The 24,860-nt window shown below is 33.4% G+C and overlaps 1 protein-coding gene across 2 annotated transcripts; it reads right to left on the reverse strand.

Annotated features, from left to right (window-relative positions):
• Positions 1–9,346: 9,346 nt before the first annotated feature.
• LOC123512969 (phosphatidylinositol 5-phosphate 4-kinase type-2 alpha-like) lies at positions 9,347–24,756 on the reverse strand. Of its 2 annotated transcripts, XM_045269716.1 has the most exons (10): positions 24,518–24,756; positions 22,197–22,294; positions 19,874–19,984; positions 19,147–19,194; positions 15,956–16,094; positions 14,691–14,821; positions 14,032–14,200; positions 13,691–13,804; positions 12,839–12,971; positions 9,347–11,301 (listed from the first exon to the last, which is right to left on the reverse strand). In XM_045269716.1, the coding sequence occupies exons 1-10, from the start codon at positions 24,644–24,646 to the stop codon at positions 11,114–11,116; spliced, it is 1,260 nt and encodes a 419-aa protein (XP_045125651.1). In that variant the 5' UTR covers positions 24,647–24,756; the 3' UTR covers positions 9,347–11,113. The 2 variants fall into 2 exon arrangements, with proteins under 2 accessions (XP_045125651.1, XP_045125652.1); XM_045269717.1 differs by lacking the exon at positions 19,147–19,194 and having other exon boundaries at positions 24,518–24,755.
• Between the last annotated feature and the right edge of the window lie 104 nt (positions 24,757–24,860).

The following is a 24,860-nucleotide window of genomic DNA, read 5'->3' on the forward strand; positions in this document are numbered from 1 at the left end:
AATCCATAGGTGGAAGCTGTGTCCATGTGCGCAACCACTTGGCACTTAACTTGGCTTACTCCGATCACAATGTCATATCTAGATTTTGTCCTACTGTTTCAATCGCTCCTCATGATCCTACACAGCATAGGTGCTTCTGTCGCTTCGTCTCTACTACTTGGAGGGACCTGAGAAGATATGACAATTCTCCTTGGAATGACTACTGTTTCTGTATCACCTTTCTCAGTATCCTGAGCGCGCAACAGAGGTGAATAAAGTGAGTGTCTGGCATGGAGGCGCATGTCCCTCATTCTTTCTCTCGACCTAGATTTTCCAAACCTTGATTTAACACAGTTTGTCCTTGTGCTATAGACTACATGGTTGAGAGGTAGCCCTCAAAAAGGTGCTTGAGTCTTCCATCACCTGAATCTCGTGCGCTTTATATTTCTACATGAAATTATGCCAAGTCTGTTTTCCAATTAATAAAAAAAAAATCGATAGAAAATGCCAAAATCTTTAGAGATCCAACTCCCCTTGAGGCTTCTGACATCTAATCAAGATCTCCATTAACTTTGCTTCTTCATCCTTCCATCCTTTATTTCACTCTAATGGCATCACTATCTGATTATACTTCATACTACCAATTAAAATCCTTTGCACTGATATTTTCCATGCCTTTCCTGGCCTAAACTCTTGGAAGGCTAATGGACCTGATGAGGTCCCTCCTATTGTTCTCTGAAACTGTCTCTGGTTTCACCTTCGCCAGTCAATCTCTTTCAATTCTGGTTATCAACATCCACAATTCTTTTGTGTTGGAAGTTTGCCTACATTCAAGCTTTTCCTAAAAAGTGTGACCATCTTGATCCCTCAAACAAGGATCCTATTGCTTTTATTTCGTACTTATCTGAATTTTTCAGTCTCCTCAATAGTTAGATTCTTAAACATCTGTTACTCCACAATTTTCTGTCTGATCACCCGTGTTATTTTCGTCAGGATTGTCCTACTAGTGATCTGGGCTTCTTCACCAAGTCTCTTGGAAATTTTGGTGAAATCTTTAGTATTGCCTTAGTCATATCAAAAGCTTTTGATAGAGTCTGGCATAAAACTTTGATTTCCAAAATACCTTCCAATAGCTTCTATCTTTCTCTCTGCAACTTCACCAAGTTTTCTTTCTAACTGTTCTATTGCTGCTGTGGTAGACAGTCACTGTCCTGAATTTATGAACAGTGGTGTTCCTTGGAGTTCTGTCATATCACCTACTTTCAGAATTCCTATTACTAGTCAAGAATCTTCTAAGCAAAACAGTTATTTTGCTTTTATGCTGATGATACCACTGTAATTTTCCAAGTCTTTTCAGAGATGACCAATCCTTCAGGAATAAACAGATCACACTGGGATGCTACAGAATGTCTGATTTCTGATCTCTGTTTTCTGATTTGGAGAGGAAACTTAGCATGTATTGTTCAATGCCTTAAAAATTCTCAATTCCTCCATCTATCAATTTGACACAGTTATCCCCTCTTCTTCAATGACACACTGATTCTGACTAACACTTTCAACTTAATATGGGTACCAGTATTTCAATAGTTATTTTTTTTTTTCTTTCCTTTCACCAGAACCCTCATATATATATATATATATATATATATATATATATATATATATATATATATATATATATATATATATATATATATATATATATATATAGTCTAATGCTGCACCTGTTATTTAGAGTTCATGTCACCTGTCTGCTGTCTTGCTTAATGAACTAAATGAAACGCATGGTAAGCCTTGAATGTATTTATACATATCTGGTAGAAAATAATGAGATTAGTAATCCCTTGATAAAATCATTAAATAATTACTCATAATGACCTTAGAATAAAGATTACCCTTAAGAGAAATGCACAAAAGATCATTCCAAACAAAGGTACTGAGAACAGTGAATTGAACTGTTTCACAGACAAACCTGTACAGCAACCAGACGCTAGACAACAAGTCTCCTAAGGCAACTTGCGAGTAGGGTAAAAATGGTTAAACTTTGGACGGGAGGGAAGATAGATATCAACTCCTTAGTGGTGGGAACTTAAATTTTCTTACTCACTGTATGAAAAATGTTTATCATGAGAAACTTCACAGCTAATCTAACTTAATTTTTGGTCAGTATTTCACAAAACGTCACTGATTACCAGATAAACTCCTTATATCATAATTCAGTCTACAATTAGTGTCATATGAAAGCATTTTACAAAAGACAAAAAGAACTGCATAGCTTAGAACACTGGTCTTCCCACCAGAGGATGTTGAGGCACCTGCCATGCTAAAGTTTACACCCTTTGACCCAAATTCCATACACATACTTGACAAATAAAGCACTCATCAAGCCAAGAATGCACTGGGCTTTGGCTACTCAAAACACTAACACGAATTACAGGCTACCAATTCCCCAATAAACAGAAAAACTGTTATAATTCTATATTTCACTCATTTTACGATTATTTCAATTATGTACCTTATTGACTAGCTGGCTAAAATTTAGCAAATCAAATGAAAACTAGTTTCATACACATTCTGGCTCTCTATGAGTTTTATATCTACCCATCTTGATATTTCTCATTGAGTGTCTTTACAATGTTATTCAGATCACATTGACATAGCATGGTAGTCTTATTTGAATAAGACGTGAGCAATCAGTTTTTAATATCTGTTCTCTGATATGACTCAAATTTCTGCACAAAAACATATATATATATATATACTCTGAGAATTTGAAACTAATAACTTGAGTTATTTTTCTTTCATATTTCTTTTCATGTTTAAATTGGGATTTTAGTCTATATGCAAACTTTATCATAACAAATATGCATGTAAAACCATCATTATACAGAGTTATTTCCTTCATAAAGCTGCCATTCCTTCAAAGTATATCAAATAAAAATTGAGTTGAGGAATTTTGTGTCATTATGAAGTACCGTTCAATGTAAGTAGTTAAACACTACACAGCAGTAGTGTTGTTACAAATTTTACTCACTAGCATTCATAATGACATTTACACAACATACTTCTTACCAATGCATTAATAACATTGAAATATAACTTCTTTCAATAAGGATTTACCCCATGAACATATATTGAAGAAATATGTTGGACATGAGAAGCAGTTATAAGAAGGAAATAATTCCTGTCTAAACCCGCTAAACCTTTTGAGTATGCAGCACTGTGTCTACAACCCACTCAAAATACAGGTAGGTAGAATTGGTATCTATGTATCAAGAATCTTATGTAATACACAATCCTTAGCATATCAAATTCTCATGAAAACAACTAAACACTTTCTTTTCTTTTCAACACTTGAAATAATCCGTACAAAACTGGCCTAGAATCCTTTCCTCATTTCATTCTGAACTTACTGCTAATATTAAACAGGTTAAAGTGTGACCAAAGATCAGTGTGTGTTAGTGTGCACATTTTAAACTTTGGTCCATACTATGAAATGTTTTGATGGGTACATGTGCATTTTATGAAACATTAACATAAATACATAGAATTTAACACTGAATTCAACAACCATTTTTCAAAACACTTATACAAATCTACAGTGTGCATGAGGCCACAATGAAAACCATCTCACTCATCACTTGGTCTGAGTCATGGATGAGGAGAAATCAGACCTGATTTTAATGAAAGTTTGAAGTAGCTGCTGATATATCACAGACATAAAAATTACACATTTTTTTCTAAAAGGCATATATTATAATCTCATGCAATTAACACACAAGTAAGGTCTTAGGAGATTTCCTACAATACAAAGTGAATTTACTCTTTCTGTGCATATCTTGTGGGCAAGTTAGTGACATGTTTGGCTGTACAGTGGAAAAAAAGACAACTAAACTACAAAAACTAAAAAATAAATAATTAGATACTTACAAAATAAAAGAAACTTAATAATGATAATACTTGGGAACTTGTGCAATAGGTATTCTATTCAGTTATTTGCAGTGGAACCTCATTAATCTATCATATAACATTTCAAAAGTTACATAGTGGTTTATTTCAAAAATTTCTCCTGGACCTCAGAAAGTGCTACATAAAATCTCCAGACATGTAATGGGACAACATCACATGAACATGTGCCAGTATTGCAACACAGTTCAACTGAGGTCAGTGGAGTGGTTAACTAATAATTCTTAACTTATTAGTGTACAATGTATGTACCATGAGGCTCTGCTGCCTGCCACACCATTCATGTTAGGCATAGGCACTACTAATGCATATGTACTAAAACAGGAGGGCTGAGTATAATGACATACAACAAAGCTTATATGCAAGAAAATGTATGAGTGAAAAAAAAAGGCACTGATAAATGTATAAAACCTCCAGAATTCTACTGATGTGACAAATTTGTCAATTCATATTTAGTCCTGAATATTTTGAATGAACTAAGTCCCACTGTGTCAGGAATGCAGATCTCATTTACTGCATTGTTTTTGTTTTCTAATAACAATAATGATATATTAAAATATAATAAAATAATAATAATAATAATAATAATAATAATGATGATGCCATTGTAACAATAATTAATAAATACCTAATGAGACCAAACAAAAGGCTGCACATTTGTATGAAATATTAACATTATCACGCTACACAAACAGCTTCATTCTATGCTTGAGCAAATGAGAACATAAATACTGAAAGCTGTACCCTACTCCTTAACACCAAAAACATAAACACTATGGTACATATTTTTCTGAAGTTTTCCAGTTCACATAACAGACCTTCATCACGTTAGTCATAGCGGACATCTCCACATAATTACCCTTGACATTCTCACAACATTCCAGACGCTCCAAACAATACAAGAATGACTACAAAATGTTGATGATATGAGATGAATTACAAAAACTGGTGCATAAGTGGTACATATGAACTACACACAGCTAAGCTACTAACTATTGACTGGCAAATTGCAACATGTCTAAATCTACATCCTATATTTGTACAGGCACACCAATAAAGGTCAGCAAATCTAGGGTATTACTACTATCTAAGACACCTGTTGAGTAATATATACTGCATTATTGGAGCAAAAAGCAGTTTAAGCCATGTCAAGGAAATCAATTAACCAAAGATAATGGACAATGGTATCAGTGATCACTTGGTAGTCTGAACAACATACAACTGCAAACTTCTATTTATTATTATTATTATTATTGCAAGAATTCTACATATACACACACAAAAAAAGTTGTGCTTCTCACTGAATCTCTCATAAGTAATGAATATTATACACACATTATAATGGACACCTAATCTACAGCATATGGGTTTCTTGATCATGGAGAAACTTTCATGAGAGAAACTGCACGGTCACCTGGATGAGCACGACCACAATCTGTACACTAAGGCCTCTCTCCTATAATAGTACGTATGTCTCAAGACAATATTTTCCTAATGAAAGGTCGTATACAATGAATAAAGAATAATGATAAAAGTTTGTATGCTCTCAAGCTACAATTCAAATTTCCAAGTTATATGAATAGTATTAATAAATATGATGTCTCCTACATAATGCTTGCTTAGACATGGTTTCAGCCTTATGAACAGTGTCAAGGTGTACAGTAAACAGAAATAATAGATCCCATTGATTATATTATTACTGACATAGCAGTGTCAGTACAATGAATGAGATCTCTACAGCATATTATATATATATATATATATAGACAGGTGAACTTTCCTCACAAGAATTCTCCTACATTCTAGTTAAATTAATCAAATACACAACATTTACCCCACAAACACATATCCAAGCTTTTCATGAAACATATGCACTTCTCATTCTAGAATGCCAGTTCTCAGCAGACAATTCAGATCATATAACATACAATGTTAGTGTAGAGGGTTGTATTAGTGACAAAAAGTACCAAACTGCATACAAAGCAAGTCTGTGCATTCATTAGAAAAATTTTACTCATCTATAAATGAAAAAAATAAATATACAAATATAAACATTTGTTGGATATAAGCATTGCACTTATTGACTTATTGTAACAGTATTACTTTGTAAATATCCAGTATCTTGTGTGACATTAAAAGAAGAGACCTATCAAATAAGTGAAAAATGGCAAAAAATAAATCAATTAAAACTATTCAACTAATTAATTACTTGATTAATTAACATACAAAATAAGATAAAACTTTCAACCATTAAAAACTTTATAAATTTATCAGAGTTTTAGGCTTTTCAATTAATAAAACAATGTCAACTGTCAGACGAATGATTATACGCATGAGCAGCCCCCTGGCATCACTCCATCAACTAGCTGTAGACTGAACATGAAGTACACATGAATCACCCATTAAAAATTACCCAACAAGTAACATCCTCATGCTGTTTACACATAATGGAGAACAACTAGCTTGCAAATAATAATCACTGATCATATGCATTTTCAAAAAATGGTACAAGACAAGAGAGAGAGAGAGAGAGAGAGAGAGAGAGAGAGAGAGAGAGAGAGAGAGAGAGAGAGAGAGAGAGAGAGAGAGAGAGAGAGAGAGTATATACTTAGAAAAGGAGTACTGGATATGGAAAAGTTTCCTTTCATAAGTATACTGAACTATATAACATGTAGCAAAACTAATATAAAATATTGCTGAGGGCAATGCATGAGTGTGGTATTTTCCATTACTTGTCTTTGATATCTGTCTCACATACTCTACACATTGTGTGCAATAATATAGATTAGTCTACAGAAAAAAATGTGCTATGGGAGTTTCATGAATAACATCAAATTACAACAAAATATAACCAAAGGTGTAATCAGATTGACAATACATAGGTTATTATAAACCACATATTAAGAGAGATTCTTCGCAGTGAATGGTATGTCATACCAACTTCTGCTTATTAAATCACAGCTATACTACGTGGAAAGCCAGAGCACATCTCATACTAAGATAACTCTCAGACATAGTAAAGGCCATAACTTGAAAAATAAATAATAATAATAGTAATAATAAAAAAATCCAAACATTTTCAATCACTCCCCTGCATCCACTCTTGAATACAGTAAGTTACAATTCTGCCTTACTGTAAAGGGGTAAATATCACAGAAAATTTGTGTATTAGCCATTGACTACCAGAGCAGGCTTATTTGCAACAAGAGACAAATAATTCATGTTTTAGGTGGTTCTTAACAAGTGTTACTGAAAATTAGTTTAATTTTAGACAGTACAACTGTTTATTATTCTAGATGCTTTACTTTCTGCAATATATATCAAACAATAAATGCAAAGCACACAAACAGTATTCATTAATTTTTTTTTTTTTTTTTTTTTTTTTTTTTTTAGAATATTCAGTTCTCAAACAATCTACAGATAAGAAAAAAAAATCAGCCTATCAGAAAAGCTACCTTAAATATTGATGTTTACTTTTCCATCATCTGTAAACACCTACATACAGCACATCACTGTTCCTGTGCCATCGTGCTATGATAAGTATGCTCATTATTCTTTGAATTACTTATTGCTGCTATGCTGAACTTTGTACTACCCTGCTAGGACCTGGCCTTTCAGTTCCTTTTATTAAAGTCATGATTGGTTGGCTATGAGGGAAAGAACACTTCTGACATTGCCTTGTGTAAGTGCTATGATTTCTTCTGGACTGTAATTATCATATGGTATGCATGTTCTGTAAGTGGCCAGATGCTGCAATGTCTCAAATCTTCATATTCCTATCTTAATTCATAAATTTTCCCTTTTCCTTTAATACATTATCACACATTTAGTTGCATGAGCAGAGTTGTGATTAATTCATTTATTTATGGTAGTTCTAACTTAGATAAGACTCAGACTTATATGTATGTAAAAGATTTTTCATAAAAAATGCATGAATAAAGAAAATCACCCTAGTAATAAGCATGCATAACTCAGTAAAGTGCATCTCTGAAAACAATTATAAATCTGGAAATGTAAGGCATGGTATTTATTGAACTGATATCAATCTTATGAGATTTTAAGGATAAATTAATAAAATTAAATCATATAATATAAAAATAAGTGAACTGTTAAAAACTAGGTAAACAGATGTCTACTCTGATCTGGATTCTTCTCTTCAAAGGTGATAACATAGTATGACAACAGGGTAACTTTATACGGTATTCTATTGATGCTTCCTTTCATTTCATCTCAAGTTTTACGTACTGTTTGGTTTAAATTTTATCAAGAATTCATAAATATATTGTCAATGTACTTCTAAAATCAATCAATTTATAAGCACTGACACATATCAAACAGAAATGTGTAAAATAGTGGGCAATGTTTCAGGATGATTCTTTGGTCTGACTGAACCATCCTCAGTGATAAGCAAATTCTCAAAGTGCTCTTTCACTTTTGCTTCAGTGCCTGACTCTTGATGTCACACACACACACACACACACACACACACACACTAAAGCTGATGATGATACATACCTATCTATTTTTTCTAAAGTCATAATTGAAAATATTACAAAATGAAAATTACATACATCACTGAGCATTATGGCTTGGCTGAGCCTACCCTTGATGTGCTCCATACATTTACATCAGCCTATACTTTGGCAGAGTCATCTATCTACCACAAAATTCTTCCAGAACTGCTAAAATCTAGTTAATTATTGACCATTGTACTGAAAGTGACAAACAAAAATGATATAGGTACTCACCATTAACATAAAGAGCTGAAAGCATACTGGGCTTGAAGAATGTTTGAGGCATTGGACTAACATTAATGCAGCATGCACTTCTGTATCTGGTTTTCTATCATTGTAACAAAAAAAATTTCCACATCAAACAGACCCAACTTGCTCTTCACAATGACAGTGGATTTAACTGATGCTGACAAATATTACTTCATCACTGCTTCTTATCCTTTACGAAGATTAAGATCATCAATCACAAAACTCCTTACTCGAAAGTAATTAGTTTATATATTGAGTAATTACTTTATGTGCACTGGAGGTAGCAGACCCACATGAACATTTTGTAGACAATGTGATAATATAATAAGAAAAAATTAAATATATGAATAACACTGGCAACACAACATTGCGGAGTACTGTTTGTTTAACCTCCTAACCAAGTGGCTAGAAGCTGACCGGGAGCTGCAGCTCACTGTTATTGTCCGCCATCACAAGGCCTTATCATAATGAATGTTCTTGAGTGAGTCAGTGTTTGTGTGTGTGTGTGTGTGTGTGTGTGTGTGTGTGTGTGTGTGTGTGTGTGTGTGTGTGTGTGTGTGTGTGTGTGTGTGTGTGTGTGTGTGTGAGTTCAGCTCCAATCAAAACCTTGCATATTTCAAGAGAATAAAACAAGCATAATTAACAAGGGTTTTCAATATTTCTTATCACAAAATGTTATAATAGGATTACTTACTGAGAACACAGACTCAAATCTGCATACATTTTTACCTTAAGTTGTTGTTCTCCATTATGTAGATCTTGCCTTAAGCTTGTGTTATTTCCATCAGAATAAATACAAAATTTCATTTACAATAAATGCCATCTATATAATGTTCTTGCCTTTGATTAGCCTTATAAATATCTGAATTTTGTCTGCAAATCTACTTTAAGATTAATTTTCTTTCAAATGTTCAGCAATAATAATTTTCTTCAATGAGAAAATTATTACTTACTAGCCACCTACAGCAACTCTGTTCTGCATATAAGCAACAATATTTAGTGTTCATTATTCACTAACACACTTCTTGATAATTGATTGAATGCCAACACATTTCTCAATCATCATTACAATGCTAAATCATTTCATTTGCACTGGAGGATTACACACGAATCAGCAATCTCTTCACTCTTTACTGAGTGTACATAAAATAAAAATCTAAGTATTAATGCAAAGTAGATGAAAATTCATTAAGCATAAAACATTAAAGAACTACACAGTGCTATTTCATGTTACTCCTGTAACTTCTTTCTGTTACTGGAGAGACTGCTGAAATGTTAAGTAGGAAAGTCACACACAATACACGCTTTAGTTTCTTAAAGCTCTTCAAAGGCAATGCATATAACTACTAATGTAACTGTATAGACTAGTGTAGCATTTTATTAATTATATTGGCAAGTCCTTTTTCATCTAAGAGTGACCTCCCTTATAATTATACTACTTGAAATTACAGTGACAAAATATAATGAAGTTTCTGTTTATATACTTTGAGCTTTGAGATAAGATTTCATATTCATAGCCCTGATGTAGGAAATAAGACCTTATCAAAAACAAATAAATATGTATTGGGGAAAAAAAAAAAAAAAATCCAAAGAAAGGTCAACCCTCAATCACAGACAAAGACTATTTCATATGAGTAATGGCAAACATAAAGACTACAGTTTATGACATCCATTCATAACTGTAATCATCTCCTTATTGCTAAGCAAATGAAAATCTAAATTTGAGTATTCTTCAACATAAATCACTAATGCTGGACATAGTGCTACTTACACGATTAGTTACAGGATTGCAAAAACAACAACAATAAACAAGACAATGAGCTTTGAAGTGTAAAAATAATTGACTAAATTAACAAAAAAAGTATCTTTTTTAAATACTGTTCATGCTAAATATAAACTCTAATAATCGGTCAAAACATCTTTTTGGATGAGAAAATGCCAAAACACAGATGACTCTCTGTAAAAATGTTATAGCATTTCATTTTTTAAGTTACTCATCCTCTCAAAAAAAAAAAAATAAATAAATAAAAAAATTTATCTCCTTCAGGAAAATTTACATAGTTTTGAGTAGTTCATGGATACTTTAAAGTAGTAGTAATTTGTATCATTTGTTTTCTAGTTTTCACTTAAGTAGTGTCCACATATTCTGAGATCTTGGTGTGATGTCTGTTTCCAGACAAAACAAAACACAAGAAACTAAAGTATGCTAGCAGACAGGTCATTTAGTATTACTGGAAAATATGCCACACTCAACAATCAAATATGCACTAGTTTTTCATCATAGAACAACAGGCAGCAGGTGAGAAAAATCTACAAGTACTTAAACCAATGAAAAAGAAATATTCATAATGTAATGAGAAAATCCTTTTCCCTACCAAAACCAATTAGCAACTTCCACTTTCCATTTACACAATAGCTTGGTTCATAAAATCCAAGAATCGACGTCCATATTGTTCTGGTTCAACTGTAGAAATGCCATCAGCATTAGATCCATATTTGACAGTCTTTGCAGCCTTTGCTGCTTGCTTTTTAACACCGTAATGAGTGAGCACATCAATGAGAGCCATGAAATATATTTCCCGCTGAGGTGCATCTGGAAAAAAAATAATTTTCCTTCTCATATATTTGTACAAGCTGCAAGTTACCAAACACACACACACACACACACACACACACACACACACACACACACACACACACACACACACAAGAAGATGGAAGGGCAAGAGGACATGAGAAGATCAGGATGAGGCAGTGTGTGAAGGATATGGAAAAATACAGTTTTCCACACAGAATGGTGGAAAAGTGGAATGCATTGGATGAAGTTGTTACAGCACATAATGTGCATAACTTTAAGGAAAAATAAGATAAATGAAGACATGGAGAGAGGACACTATGAGCCCCACTAGAAGCCTGTACAATACAACTACGTAAACACACACACACACACACCAAGGAAAAAAGTTTCATTCATAAGAAACACTTTTTTACACATTAAAAACTTCATATAATCAACAGATTTCACATCACTTGGACAGAAAGCTTTATCAGTGAAAAGTATTCAATAAATCAAACTTGAGGAGTTTCAAATTGATAATCTCATATTTCATGCCACTATCTATTGCTATCATAGTTCATGTTTAGTAGCAATATCATTACCTTCAGTATGAGATAATATTTCAGCCTTTGGTTATTTGCTACCTTCCTTTACCATCTTCCATATCATCTCACCCTTTTCAGTGCTTTAGCAAGTGATGTCATCTTATATTGAATACCATCAGTGATCTTTGTGAGTGGTGGAAGGAATGGTGACCAAATTCATCATAACAGTATTAAGAAGCAGGTGGAAGCAGAGAAATTCTGCAATCTCACTGTCTTCAATACCATCTACCATTAACTGCCAACACAACACATGTTGTTAAGTGTGCATTATACAATCCATCCATGTTTATTTTGTCATCAGTATTTTCATTTACTTACTTATTTCTATTAATTTATCTTTTATTATTAAATCTTCTCATGAATACCAAAAAAGATCTCCTTACACAAAGATCAAGGTCAAGAGAGTTATCTTTCTCACATGGGAATGTGATCTGCAATACTGCAATCACTGCTGACCATTTCTTAATGGCAAGGTGATTAGGCACATTACCAAAAGAAAAGTAGCTTCTTAAAAAATTAGGTACTAACTTCAAGATAGCTAACAGTGTTTTAGTTACCAATGTGCAAAAGAAATGTCTGTCAACTCTGTTACTAATTACCATTCCCTTATAGTTTTACTAGTTGTATTTATTTATCATTTTCTTATATTTGGAGAGGTAATTTGCCATCAGTTACTCATCAAGTCCATGGTCCCACTACATGCACATCCTTCAATCAAAGACCACTTATATACTTAAAAGTGCTAGGTCTGCATCAAATGGTAAGGCTGAGGCTGATAGCACAATACTGGTGGTAATTTTTTTAAACAGAAAAATGTGTGTGAAATCAATGCTCCATTATGAAATTATGATATTTATAGATTCCTCCCTAGATGCCAGCATATCAAAATTTATTAATTTCAGAAATGTCATTTCCTGAACTGTAGGCAATGTAATCTATGTATAATACATAAAAAACTTGAAACTTACTTTCATTACTCTCAATAGCATATATTTCGACATCTGGATCAATTGCTCCATTACTTGTCGCCCGTTCTCTTGCAGCTGTGTTTGGAGAGTCAGGAGGTGTAGGTACACCAGAACATTCATCTTCTTCTTCCTCCTGTTGGTTGAGTATGTTTTTAGAACCAAATTAGCACAGCACTACTTTCAAATTATTCCAAAAGTTGTTAAACTGTTATTATTAATTGCAAATTCCTTATAATGTGAACCATAATAAAAATAAAAATAATGAAAGGAGATACAAGTCTTTCATGACATTCAACACATCCAATACACAGCTAAATGTGTGTGTGTGTGTGTGTGTGTGTGTTTACCTAGTTGTACTGTACAGGGTTTGAGCAGTGCTCATAGTATCCTGTCTCCATGTCTCCATTTATCTATTTTTTCCTTAAAGTTATGCACATTATGTGCTGTAACAACTTCATTATTCAATCCATTCCACTTCTCCACCGTCCTGTGTGGAAAACTGTATTTTCAAATATCCTTCACACAGTGCCTCATCCTGATCCTCTTTACATGTCCTCATGTCCTTCCATCTTCTTCTGTCACCAGCACCAGGTCTTCCTTGTCGATCTTTTCAATGCCACTGACTATCGTGTGTGTGTGTGTGTGTGTGTGTGTGTGTGTGTGTGTGTGTGTGTGTGTGTGTGTGTGTGTGTGTGTGTGTGTGTGTGTGTGTGTGTGTGTGTGTGTGTGTGTGTGTGTGTGTGTGTGTGTTTTCATGAATATAAAAGCAAACATAGTTGATAAACACAAAAAAGTTACAACTTTCTCGGTGATTTGTCAAAAACTTCATATGTGCATGCCACAAAGTCTTACCTCAACAGCATCATCCTCAGATTCATTCTGCATAACACCATCCATTTCAGCCTTGGCTATGTCATGAATACCCAGAAGAAGGGAGTAATCCATCAAATGAAGCTTCATCAAGAACTGCAAGTGTAAGATGTAATTTAATAGTCTTACAAGATATAAAGAAAGTGACAAATAAAGTGTTCAATGAGGTATTGAGGTGCCCATCCCCAAACAGGGTCAAAAGAGTGCTGGATTTTTATGTAGATGAACTTAACTCTTGAGAAAAGTTTTGAAATGGAAATTAATCTAATCTTAAGAATACTAATGTAAAGACAAGATTAAGACAACTAAGCTCTAACTTTTACCTCAACATCAGCTGTTAATGTTTCCATGAGCTGTTGTTTGGCATCTTCACCAATATGTATTTTTGTTCCTTCCTTCATAAAATCATTATCTTTTAAAGTAGGCAAATCCTTCTCCAGCTCCTTCACTGATGCTTCACGGTCTACTGTTGAACCTTTAAGATCATATTTCCTGAAAAAAATGAAAACATTTCAATGACAAAGCTTTTCATGCATACCAAAATGGATTATAAACTGAAGACAGCCACAGAATAGACAGGCAATAATAATGCTGAAATAACAAGTGCAAAACACCAACACATAAGACAGAGCAGCAATCCAACACATAGTGGCCCAGACAAAGTACCACACACTTATACACATATTCAAACTCTCAGCCTTATCAGACCCGGTTAGAAAGGAATAATCTCATACGAGACGTGAAAGCATAAAGAATACTGTTAAAAACAACATTCTTGGAGGACAAAACCCATAATATGAAGAGATGCACTTATTCCCTCATTTAGCAATGGAATCAAACTATAATAAAGCTACTCCCCAAAAAAATTCAACACTCCATTATAGCTGCAGTCACAGAAACTTTAAGACTACATGAAGACCTTTTTAAATAATATCAAACTTTACATCCTGACATATCAAACTTGCAAGTTATCTTGACTTACTTGTGAATTTTGAGGAAGGTGGAGAAAACATTTCTCATAACAACACAATAGGTTTCTATGCTGTCCACTGTGAGACGATACATGGCCAGGTACTGTGGTAATAAGGTCTTGCCATGCCGATTTACAACATACTGAAAATAAGCAATTTCATTTACACTTCTGTTCTGGTTATCAAACACACACCTTGCTGCTATGGGCAATGTCCAAAGTTACTTATTTGTAAGAATGGCTAGTTTTAGAAAAGAAATTTATCATCGTTAATCTAGCTATTCCTGCAAGTGCAAAATAACATACAAAAACAAGGAAAATGAAAAATCAAATGCCTGCGACGATATTAAGTCCACAAAACTGGTATCACACCCTGAGCATGTGTTGTTATGCAGCAAACTTCACTGAACCAAGAGTCATATCTCCAGTTTACTTTTTCTTCTCAGTGAGTTTCTTACAGATACCTATATAAAGAGTTCTACTTCACAAAGCATTTTAACAACATTATTCAATAGAAATACATATATAGTAAAACTAAAAACATGACAGAGGAGAATACGACCTCTGTAGTTCTCAGATGGTACAATGACATTCCTGCTGTTGATAATTTTAGTCATAAAAGTATCATTAATTGCTCTCATTTGCTTTAAAACACATTTATCACTACTATTTATATGATTAAAAGCAAGGTACGTAGAAATTGTAAAATAAAGTTACTTGCCAAAAAATTCTACTTTCCACTATATATACCTGGAGTCACATGAACTTGATATAAGGTTACATCATCTGGCAACCTACCTGTCAATAAGAAATATGTCCTAATCTTTACACTTCAGGAATGTCACTATAAATGACACAAACAAGCCTGCAAGACTATATGTAGCAGTATTTGCCATTGCTGCATGTATATACAAGTCATTAATAGTGATTAGCATCCCTAAAGAATGTGATCCTCATACTTGGTTTAGGTCAATGTTGATGGTCAGGTTACCAAAGTACAATAATGCTGCCTTCAACCTCTATCACCATAACTACAACACTTGTAACTCCAAATCCAATTTTTCCTTATTATTATTATTATGTGCTAGCAGTAGACAAAATTTCTCTAAGGAAAAATGTTAAGCATTCTTGTGGCTAAGAACTACTAGTAAATAACATTGCAAATACTTTAAACCTTCAAGCATCAAGTTCTTTGTTTTAGAACAGAATTAGCAATGTTTATAAAAATGTAAATTATCATAAACATTTCATGATATTTCCAGTAGTTCAGTACTTACAGGGTGGTATTCTTTGAGCAAGGCATGCATTTGTTCGACTTCATCGCTAGTTAGGGTCTTGACTATGTACATCTTGTCACATGAACTGTAAAACCGTGCTCCACTTCTTCCTGGAGAGTCTATAGATACTGGCTGGGACCTTGAAAGAAAAACATACATATACATCATGCATTGAAATTTATAATAAAGCAATAAGATAATCAGAAAGACTGTGTTATGATGACATTCCTTTAGCAATTCAAGTATAAACATTCTTTCCTTAAGTTTTCAATTTTTCAATATGTAAATATGTAAACAGTCATTTGTGAGGTTATCAACAAGTTAATTAATATAAACAAAATACCAATGAACTCAGTTATTTATTTAACAATACTTTACCAAGCACGTTTTTTGAATGATCATTTGAAAATACATTGTAGGAATTATAACAAGCGTTAACTTTAAAAAGAAATGCATTAGGTAAGCTTTCATCTGGAAAAGCCCACAACATATTTACAACATATTGCACATCAGTAGGTTAGCCAAATTTTCAGAAATATTTTTTTTTCTTTTCACAAATCATAAATGGTCAAGTTTCAGAAAGTTTACTAAAGGTAATTTATGTAGGGATCTTCAACATATGCTACAGGTGAACAAAGGAAAAATAATATTACAATAGTATTCTCAAACCTGGGCTATATCCAATATACAGCAAAACTAACAGAAATTTTCATACTTTCAGTGACAGATCATTCATTCTAGGCAGTGGGTCTGATAAACAGAAAAGGCTGTGGTCCATGTTACAATGTATTGCTAGAACTCCTTGGTTAGTCTGATAAGCATCAAGTTATTTGATAAAAAAAAAGGTCATGAAATTGAATACAAATCAGTATTATTTACAAATAAATATCATAATAAAATCTTATCCCTGATATTTTCAATAGTTAGTATAATTCATCCAGTCATTCATCTTGATGAAACAATCAAGAAGCCTATGTAAGGAACTTATCTTATGCATACACATATGCACTTTGTCAAACACTTATTTAGATGATGTACAGGTAACATAATGATACCAAAAATTAGATTCTCATGTTTTAATGAAATTTTATGCCATGAGCAATGTCCACACTGAGGATTGCTTCCCTCCCCACAATTGTTTTTATCAAAATAAAACATGCCTCTAAGATATTTTCTGTAAGGCTCATTCACTACCAAGTTACAAATTTTATCATTTAACCAACATATAGATAATTATAATGGTCTATAAAACTCAACCCATCTTTTACCATAATTATCAAAGCCATGGGAGAGACTGAAAATCAAAACTTCTACACCAATTTCTACCTTCTTACTCATCTCATTGGCATAAATCACTGTCAATGATTCTGCTAAATTATTCTGAATATAATAGAACATAAAAAAATTAATAATCAGATAAACATGTTTTCCTTCACTCAGAATAAAACTAAATTAAAAATAAAAATGTAACCAGCACAACAGCTGAAAATTTCATTGCAAACATTTCATGACCTACACATGGTTTTGAAATGCAGTTTAATTCTCTTTCCCAAAGGTGACAGATGGATTTCAATGTAACTAATGATTGCTCTGCAAACTGTAAGTCACTAACACTTTTGGCTATTTGAAAAAAAAAATGGTGCCACATGAAATGGTGATATCACAAGCACAGGCTGGATGTGATATTAAAGAATTGTATGTAAGTTGCAACTACTACTAGAAGCAACTAAAAGCAGTACTAATTTGGGGCCTTGTAATGAATCCCTCAACCTTCAGCCAGTACAGGTTCAGAAGGGAAGTGAGGTGAGGTGAGGTGAGGTGAGGTCTCTAATTACTCAAAGAGATCAGCAAGCTTCAAGCAAGCACTGCCTAAATACAACAAACTACTGAGATAAGTCAAGAATTGATGATTTTTGTTTGAAAAGACCTAATTTAGCCAACATATATTCTAAAAGACTGAGCTTATCATGGACTTAATAGAACTATGTAAGAATCCTCATGACCATGTATGATGCCTCCTCTATACTCCCTAATCAAGCCAGGAATACCCAACAATTTTCAGGTCCTACATGGTTTCACTTACACTATGCCATACCACCATACTCTTGCACTCTTTTTCCACAAGGAGAGAAGTCTCCCACCTTCATACATAATGTTAATTTTATCCCTCATCACCAACTAAAGACTTGTTTTGTTTGCCTTCATCCACTCCCATGCATATATCTTTAACTTATCAACAATATGCAATTAGTTGATAAATAAAAAGCCCCATTTCATAATGTCAGTTCCAAAGCCCATTACTTAATTACTATCTCATATGTTTTACCGAACAACTATGTCATATGTTTAACAAAACGATGTTTTTCTAAGTCTTACAATTATATCAAAGTCCAAATAATAGCCAGGCCACTTTCACCTCCAGTCCATGTTTCACAACCACAGTTTAGTAGAAGTAGCAAAATATTGCTTTGCAGACAGCAGTGTAATTACTTATCACACACACAAGCCCATGTGAGAATGCATCTTCATATTTCTAATAAAATCATTCCCTTAAAGTCTTTTGCTTGCATTCTAAAGTTTCATATGCGAGATATAGTAAATATAAAAAATACTAGAATAACTATCCACTTCTAAAGAAGGAGGCTTTGTTGCTCAACCTACAACCATATCATTATCAAGAACTGGCAATTATAAATCCACACAAGAACCATTCCTAATTACAACATGAGCATGTAAAATCTAAGAACTTTTTTGAATAGAAGATGAATGACCGTCTGTAGTCTATTTTGAGATGTAGCACCCAATGTTAGTAGTGTTAAATGTTATACACAGCAGGAATGAATTTGAGCTGTACATAATGCATGTCCCACAAACAAGCTCTCATCACATCCAGGTAACTGATATCTACAAAGAAAAGATGAGTAAAAAGTAATTTAAAATCCTAAATCTAATATTAAAATCAGTTATGAATACAACCATGTTAGTACAACAGATAGTCACAGAATGGAACACTTCACTAACTCTTCTTGAGGGACATGCAGATGATCAAACTTTAATAATGCTCACTATTGCATTGACCTGAGTCAAGGTGAGCTATATTGAAGTCCATTATGTAGCTCAAATCCCAGAACACAGAGGATATACTCCTGGTGATTAATTTTGCTTAAAAGACAGAGTTGTGCTACCATTACCTGTCGTTACTAAAGACCCCATATCGCTGGACTTCAATTAGTCTCGACCTAAGAGAGGCCTTTCTGTTAGGCAGTATTTTGATGCACTGAAATATTTTTGTAGCATCTTTTATATTTGCTTATTTGAGGCAACTTCTGCAACCGTTCAAGGTAATTAACATTATACACACAGTAGAATATACTGTATACCTATATATAAGAAAAACTGTTTCCTGACAGAATTGAAAGAGATTCCACACAAATATCTCAAGAAAACCTCCAATGATAGCATTTTCATGTTTTTGCTTTCATAAATCAGAAAAATCCACATTTACTTCTGAATATTTACACATCTTAAATGTTTTTTTATCTGCTTAAGATGTTGACTGTATTTGCAGTAACCACTCTTCTCATGGAAAGCTATCCTTATCAACTCCTATAAGTCTATGTTTATATTAGAGCTGTTCACAGACAAAAAGAATAGAAAATTACTGTTCACTAAAACAAAAATCTTAGAAAAAAGAAAAATGTAACAGTATGGCAATATTTTTTTCTTCTTTAGAAAAGCATCATAAAAGAAAACTGCTTATACAGAAATTATGAAACATTACACATCATGAAAATGATAGTGTGTATACAGTTATAACCATACAAGAACTTTAATACTATTTTGCATTCTATGATTATGGTTCTACAATGCCTAACCAAAAATTGACAATGAAATAAGTTTGGATAAAACGTCACTCACCTTGTTAAAGATTCTCGGAAATCAGCATCATCAATGCCAAATCTTTCACGTAAATTTCTGAAGACAATTGGGCAGTATTCTTTTACTTTAAAATGTGATGGCAAATTTTCCCTGAAAAAAAAAAAAAACAATATATATAATATCTTCTATTGTATATAACTTTGGTTGAGACACGTACATCTACAGGTATACTCCCGACTATACTCTTTACCCTCACACAATATTTCACTTTTATAATCTTTCTTTCTTACTACTTCTTGTTGCTAAATGATTGCTTTGGCTTAGTTTTTATGACTGTCAGGATACCTACTCACTAACTCTACATGCACATATAGCAGCATTTCTTTGGTTATGTTAACTTGTACATTGAGTTCATTTTCTTTTATTATTATTACTACTATTATTATTATTATTATTATTATTATTATTATTATTATTATTATTATAATCAATATTATTTTTATTATCACCCTCATCATTAATCATCACTAGAGGATTATGTGTTTTATCTATAATGTTTCTCTTCACTACTTTATATGCAGAATACCTTGTGAGGTTATTGTTAGTCAATTGGTAGCCTCTGTGACAACAGTCAAGGTCTTTACAGCAAGATTCCCTCATTATAATGAAGCCATTTTACATAATATTTGCTGTTATTTCATCCCCTGGACCATCCTTAGGAAGCATATATGTATTTCCCCATTAGCAATGAGCAGCCTTGTGACATGATAGACACCTGAGAGTCAACCTCTGACTATTTAGCAAGGTGGGTAGCCTGTGACTGGCTGAACTAAGTGGAGCCACCAGTGATTATATATAAAGACATGAAACATCATATATGTAGATAACAAATCATAATAATAATAATTATAATAACAACAACAGTAATAACAGTAACAACAATAACAATAATAAAAACAAAAAACATAATTAGTGTCATAATGCCTCTTAGCTTCAGGGGACATCAGAGCAAAGGGTCCTCTAGCCTCAGACTTGGAGTTATTATAAAAATTATTTTTGTTTAATTTGTTACGCTTTATTCTTTGGTTAATTTAATTTATGGAACACGTTCTTCATTACTTAAGACATTATCTATTCAAACATGATATCTCATGGTACTTATGGGTTTTAATGGGCACATGCGTGAAGGTCTTAGAAAGCATTCCTATTCTTCGTACTCCATCTTAAGTCTGCTATAAGACTGTTTGCTTTATGATTGTATTTTCAGGAACATAACCCTGTACATTAATGTACTACTAGTATGACCCTAGGTTTTTCAGGAACAAATGATGGTTATAACTACTATTCTACCAATATACAGTGGAGACTCAATACTCAAACTTAATTCGTCTCAAATGGCTGTTTGAATATTAAAAAGCTCAACCACTGATACCTATAAATGAGGTAATTCGTTCTCATCTTAGCAAAACCTCAAGTTTATGAAAATTTCAATGTATTTTTTTTTATTTGTACATACCATTAATAAAGGCTGGTGATGGATAAATTAGAAGAGGAGGGAAAAGAAGGGAGGTCGTCGGAAGACAAGTCACCATCCATGAGAAGGTCTCGTAACTTTTCTCCTGGTGTGATTCCTAGGAATCCACTAGTGGAGGGATTTGGCTCACTAACACTTGCACTCTCACCAGATTCCTTATTTTCACCACTAACAAGCCTCTTTGGCTCCATTGTAAGTTTCTAAATGAAAAACTACTGACAGAACATAGAAGAATGTTGTTTTTCTCAAGACTGAGGCATGACTAAGGAAGCACACTGTCATCCAGTATATATACCGGATTATTGGTATTACCGGTAATAAAGTATCAGAACGGGACAGTGATGGTTGTGAGAAGGGAGAGGAAAGAGCTTCATATACAACCAAATGTGAGGCCGTTTGATTACCAGATATTTTCACTACTAATAAGCCTTTGGTTACCAGATATTTTCACTACTAATAAGCCTTTGGTGTTAATATAAGTTCATAAATATAAAAAAAACTACTACAGACAGAATGCATGAGAATGATATTCTGATGACCGTGGCAGCACAACTGGCGGAGGGAGGGGAGAGAAAGGCCAGGGAGCCTTTATTTACAACCACATGTGTGGGCGTTCAAGTATCAGGTATTTTTTTTAGTATTAAATCAAACTTTAGCGTTCGAGTATTGAAAAGTTTGACTATTTAGACGTTTGAGTATTGAATCTCCACTGTACATTAAAAGCATGTTGGTTAAACAATTAATACTTATAGGTAAAGCACAAACATAGTTGGGCTACCTTAATTTTCTCACGTAAAAAAATTACATAAAAAATGGGACAGAACTTACTTATTGAACAGGTGGTTGTCTACACGGACTTTGGAGTGAGCTTTGAAGTCATCAGGCATTAGCATAACAGGAACATTTATGTGGCTCAGTTCACTGCTCTGAAATTAAAAAGGATAATGATAACACATCTGTTTTTTTAACATAGAAAAAATCTAAACCCTAAGTTAATTAGTAAAAACATTCAAATGTTAACGTGGCACAATATTAATGTTGGACTGACAAGCTTCTAGCCATTAAGACACCACAATCTTTTGTACTTAAATCATCAACATTTATGCCAAAAAATTAATTCATGAAACTAAATATTGATTACTAAAGCATGACAAAAGAGAAATTGATATCAATCAATTACCATTCAGGAACCTTCAGTTCCTATAACTAAGTTAAGCATCCCCTCTAAATTTTGCCAGTTCATGACAAACAGTTTTGTCTACATTTTTTTATTTTACTAATGAATACACCTGAAAAGATTTTCAAATATCTGATAAGTTTTCCATTAACTTTAGCTCTTTTTATATGATGCAATATTACAATTGTATTTAATCAGTCTCTATAACATTAATTTACTCTTAGTACAATAATATATCACTACACTATTGTTCATAAAGCTTTCTTTGTTCTAGAATTGATTCTAAAAATTCTAAAAATGCATTTCACTCATAACCTACATTGCACCACTGCATGTGTTATCTTGGCATACAACTGGGAACATCCTAATCTACTCTGAGAGTCATTGGCATTACAATAATATGCTCTCTAATACATAAAAACAAACTTACTTGAATTGACAAGACAGCATCAGTAGTGAATAATCTTTTCTCACTCTATAGTCTATATCATCCATGCAAATTCCATTAGAAATTATTCTCTCAAGAAGCCTTCACTTGCCATATCTTTGAAGGCATGCAAGGGGCTACTCAACCTCCTCTTTGTAATGGTAAATCACTGTAAGATTAGGATATGTTCCTCTCTATATACACAAACCTTTGCTTTTTACTTTTCAATTGCATATATTTGTCATGTGCATCATAATGGTGCAGATTATTTGCATGTCAACCTACAAACTGTAATGACTCCTAATGCCTTTTGTAATTCTCCTAATGTTTTATGAGTTTTTCACTCTCTTTTGGAGAAAAAAATATACACAGCCATATATATGTAACATGAAAATTGCAATGGTAAACTGAGTTTGTTTCTCTTGCTACCCATTAACTTATCAAGATATATAAGAAACTGATAAGGTGATAAATCATATCTAAATTATCTCCTTTATCTTTTTTGTCTTGAATCTGGGTTTTAAGATCTATGACTTGATAAGAGTTTTGTCTGCAATCTGACAATCACAAACATGTGACAGCTAAAGCAAGAATATATGGTTATTGTTTTTCCATACCCTCAATATTATCACCTACAACATTTTCACCATGAGTCTAGCAGTTGACATGAGGAGCAATCAATTCAAAATTCAAATGCAACATTCTCAGTTAAAAGTTCGAAGATGCTTTTTCTAGAGTCCAATCATCCAGAGATTGATTTAATTAGGTACCACATTAAGTTGTTGAAGCACCCAGTTTGTCTGTATTTAAGTTTAAATCACACACCTTAAATGTTGATGACCTCTCCAAAATCATTACATCTCTATCCAATCAATCAACACTATTTCCATTAGCCATGTGTATTTTTTTCTTTTTTTTATCTGATACTTTTTATTTAATTTCTACTAGGTAGTGAAAGATATAATCAACCAATCATAATGTATAGCAGTGCTGCCTTTTAGTTTGACTGGAGTAATGGTCTGAAGATTTTGGGCCAGTCCCTCCTTAGCCGACTCTTGCCTGGACTCTGGGTGGTAAGGTTCTACCCAGTGTATTATTGCAAATATTATATAAAAACTTTTTTTTTTTTTTAACTAAAAGCTGGGTGATGAATAATTTATTGTCATAAGACATGTTCACAGGTACATATCACAACTAAGGTACTAAAACAATGAATACTACAATAAAGGACTAGTGGATACACAGTCACTAATTCATAAATCTCATTCTGTCTACATTAACCAACAATCATTGCGGTCTAACAACCAAACAACCCAAGCTACTGGAGGACACACTGTCTGTTGTCCCTCATATCTACATCAATGCATTATGCAGTAACTCAAAGGTCTGTTAGAAGGAAATATGCCAAACACACACACACACACACACACACACACACACACACACACACACACTACGACCACCTGAGACATGACCAGATAAGGATAAAGGTCAATAGACAATAAATGACTGACTAATAACTGAATGTAGTTAAGAGTGGCTTACCGTGTGGTTAACTCCCCACATGAAGACGGAGAGGAAGGGCTCGTTGGCTCTGAACACCTTCACCTTCTGATGCTTCACCCTCATCGCCTTCTTCTTCAGCTTGGAGGGTAGTGCCGATGCTGCCGCCATTGTCCTAAGTGTTGGTAACGCCCTCAAGCACCATAGATATACTCTACACGCCACCCATCATCAGACTGTCACTGTAGCCACTCCGCCTCTATTATTGACGCATAGACGCCACAGACTATCTACAGAAGCTACAGACTTAAACAAAAGAGCATCGGATTGGATTCTCTCAAATGCCTTCAAGGATTTTTATAAAGTATTAGATTGCTTAAAGTAA

This window comes from Portunus trituberculatus, chromosome 35, assembly GCF_017591435.1.
Source record: "Portunus trituberculatus isolate SZX2019 chromosome 35, ASM1759143v1, whole genome shotgun sequence".
In the NCBI taxonomy this organism is placed as follows: Eukaryota; Metazoa; Arthropoda; class Malacostraca; order Decapoda; family Portunidae; genus Portunus; species Portunus trituberculatus.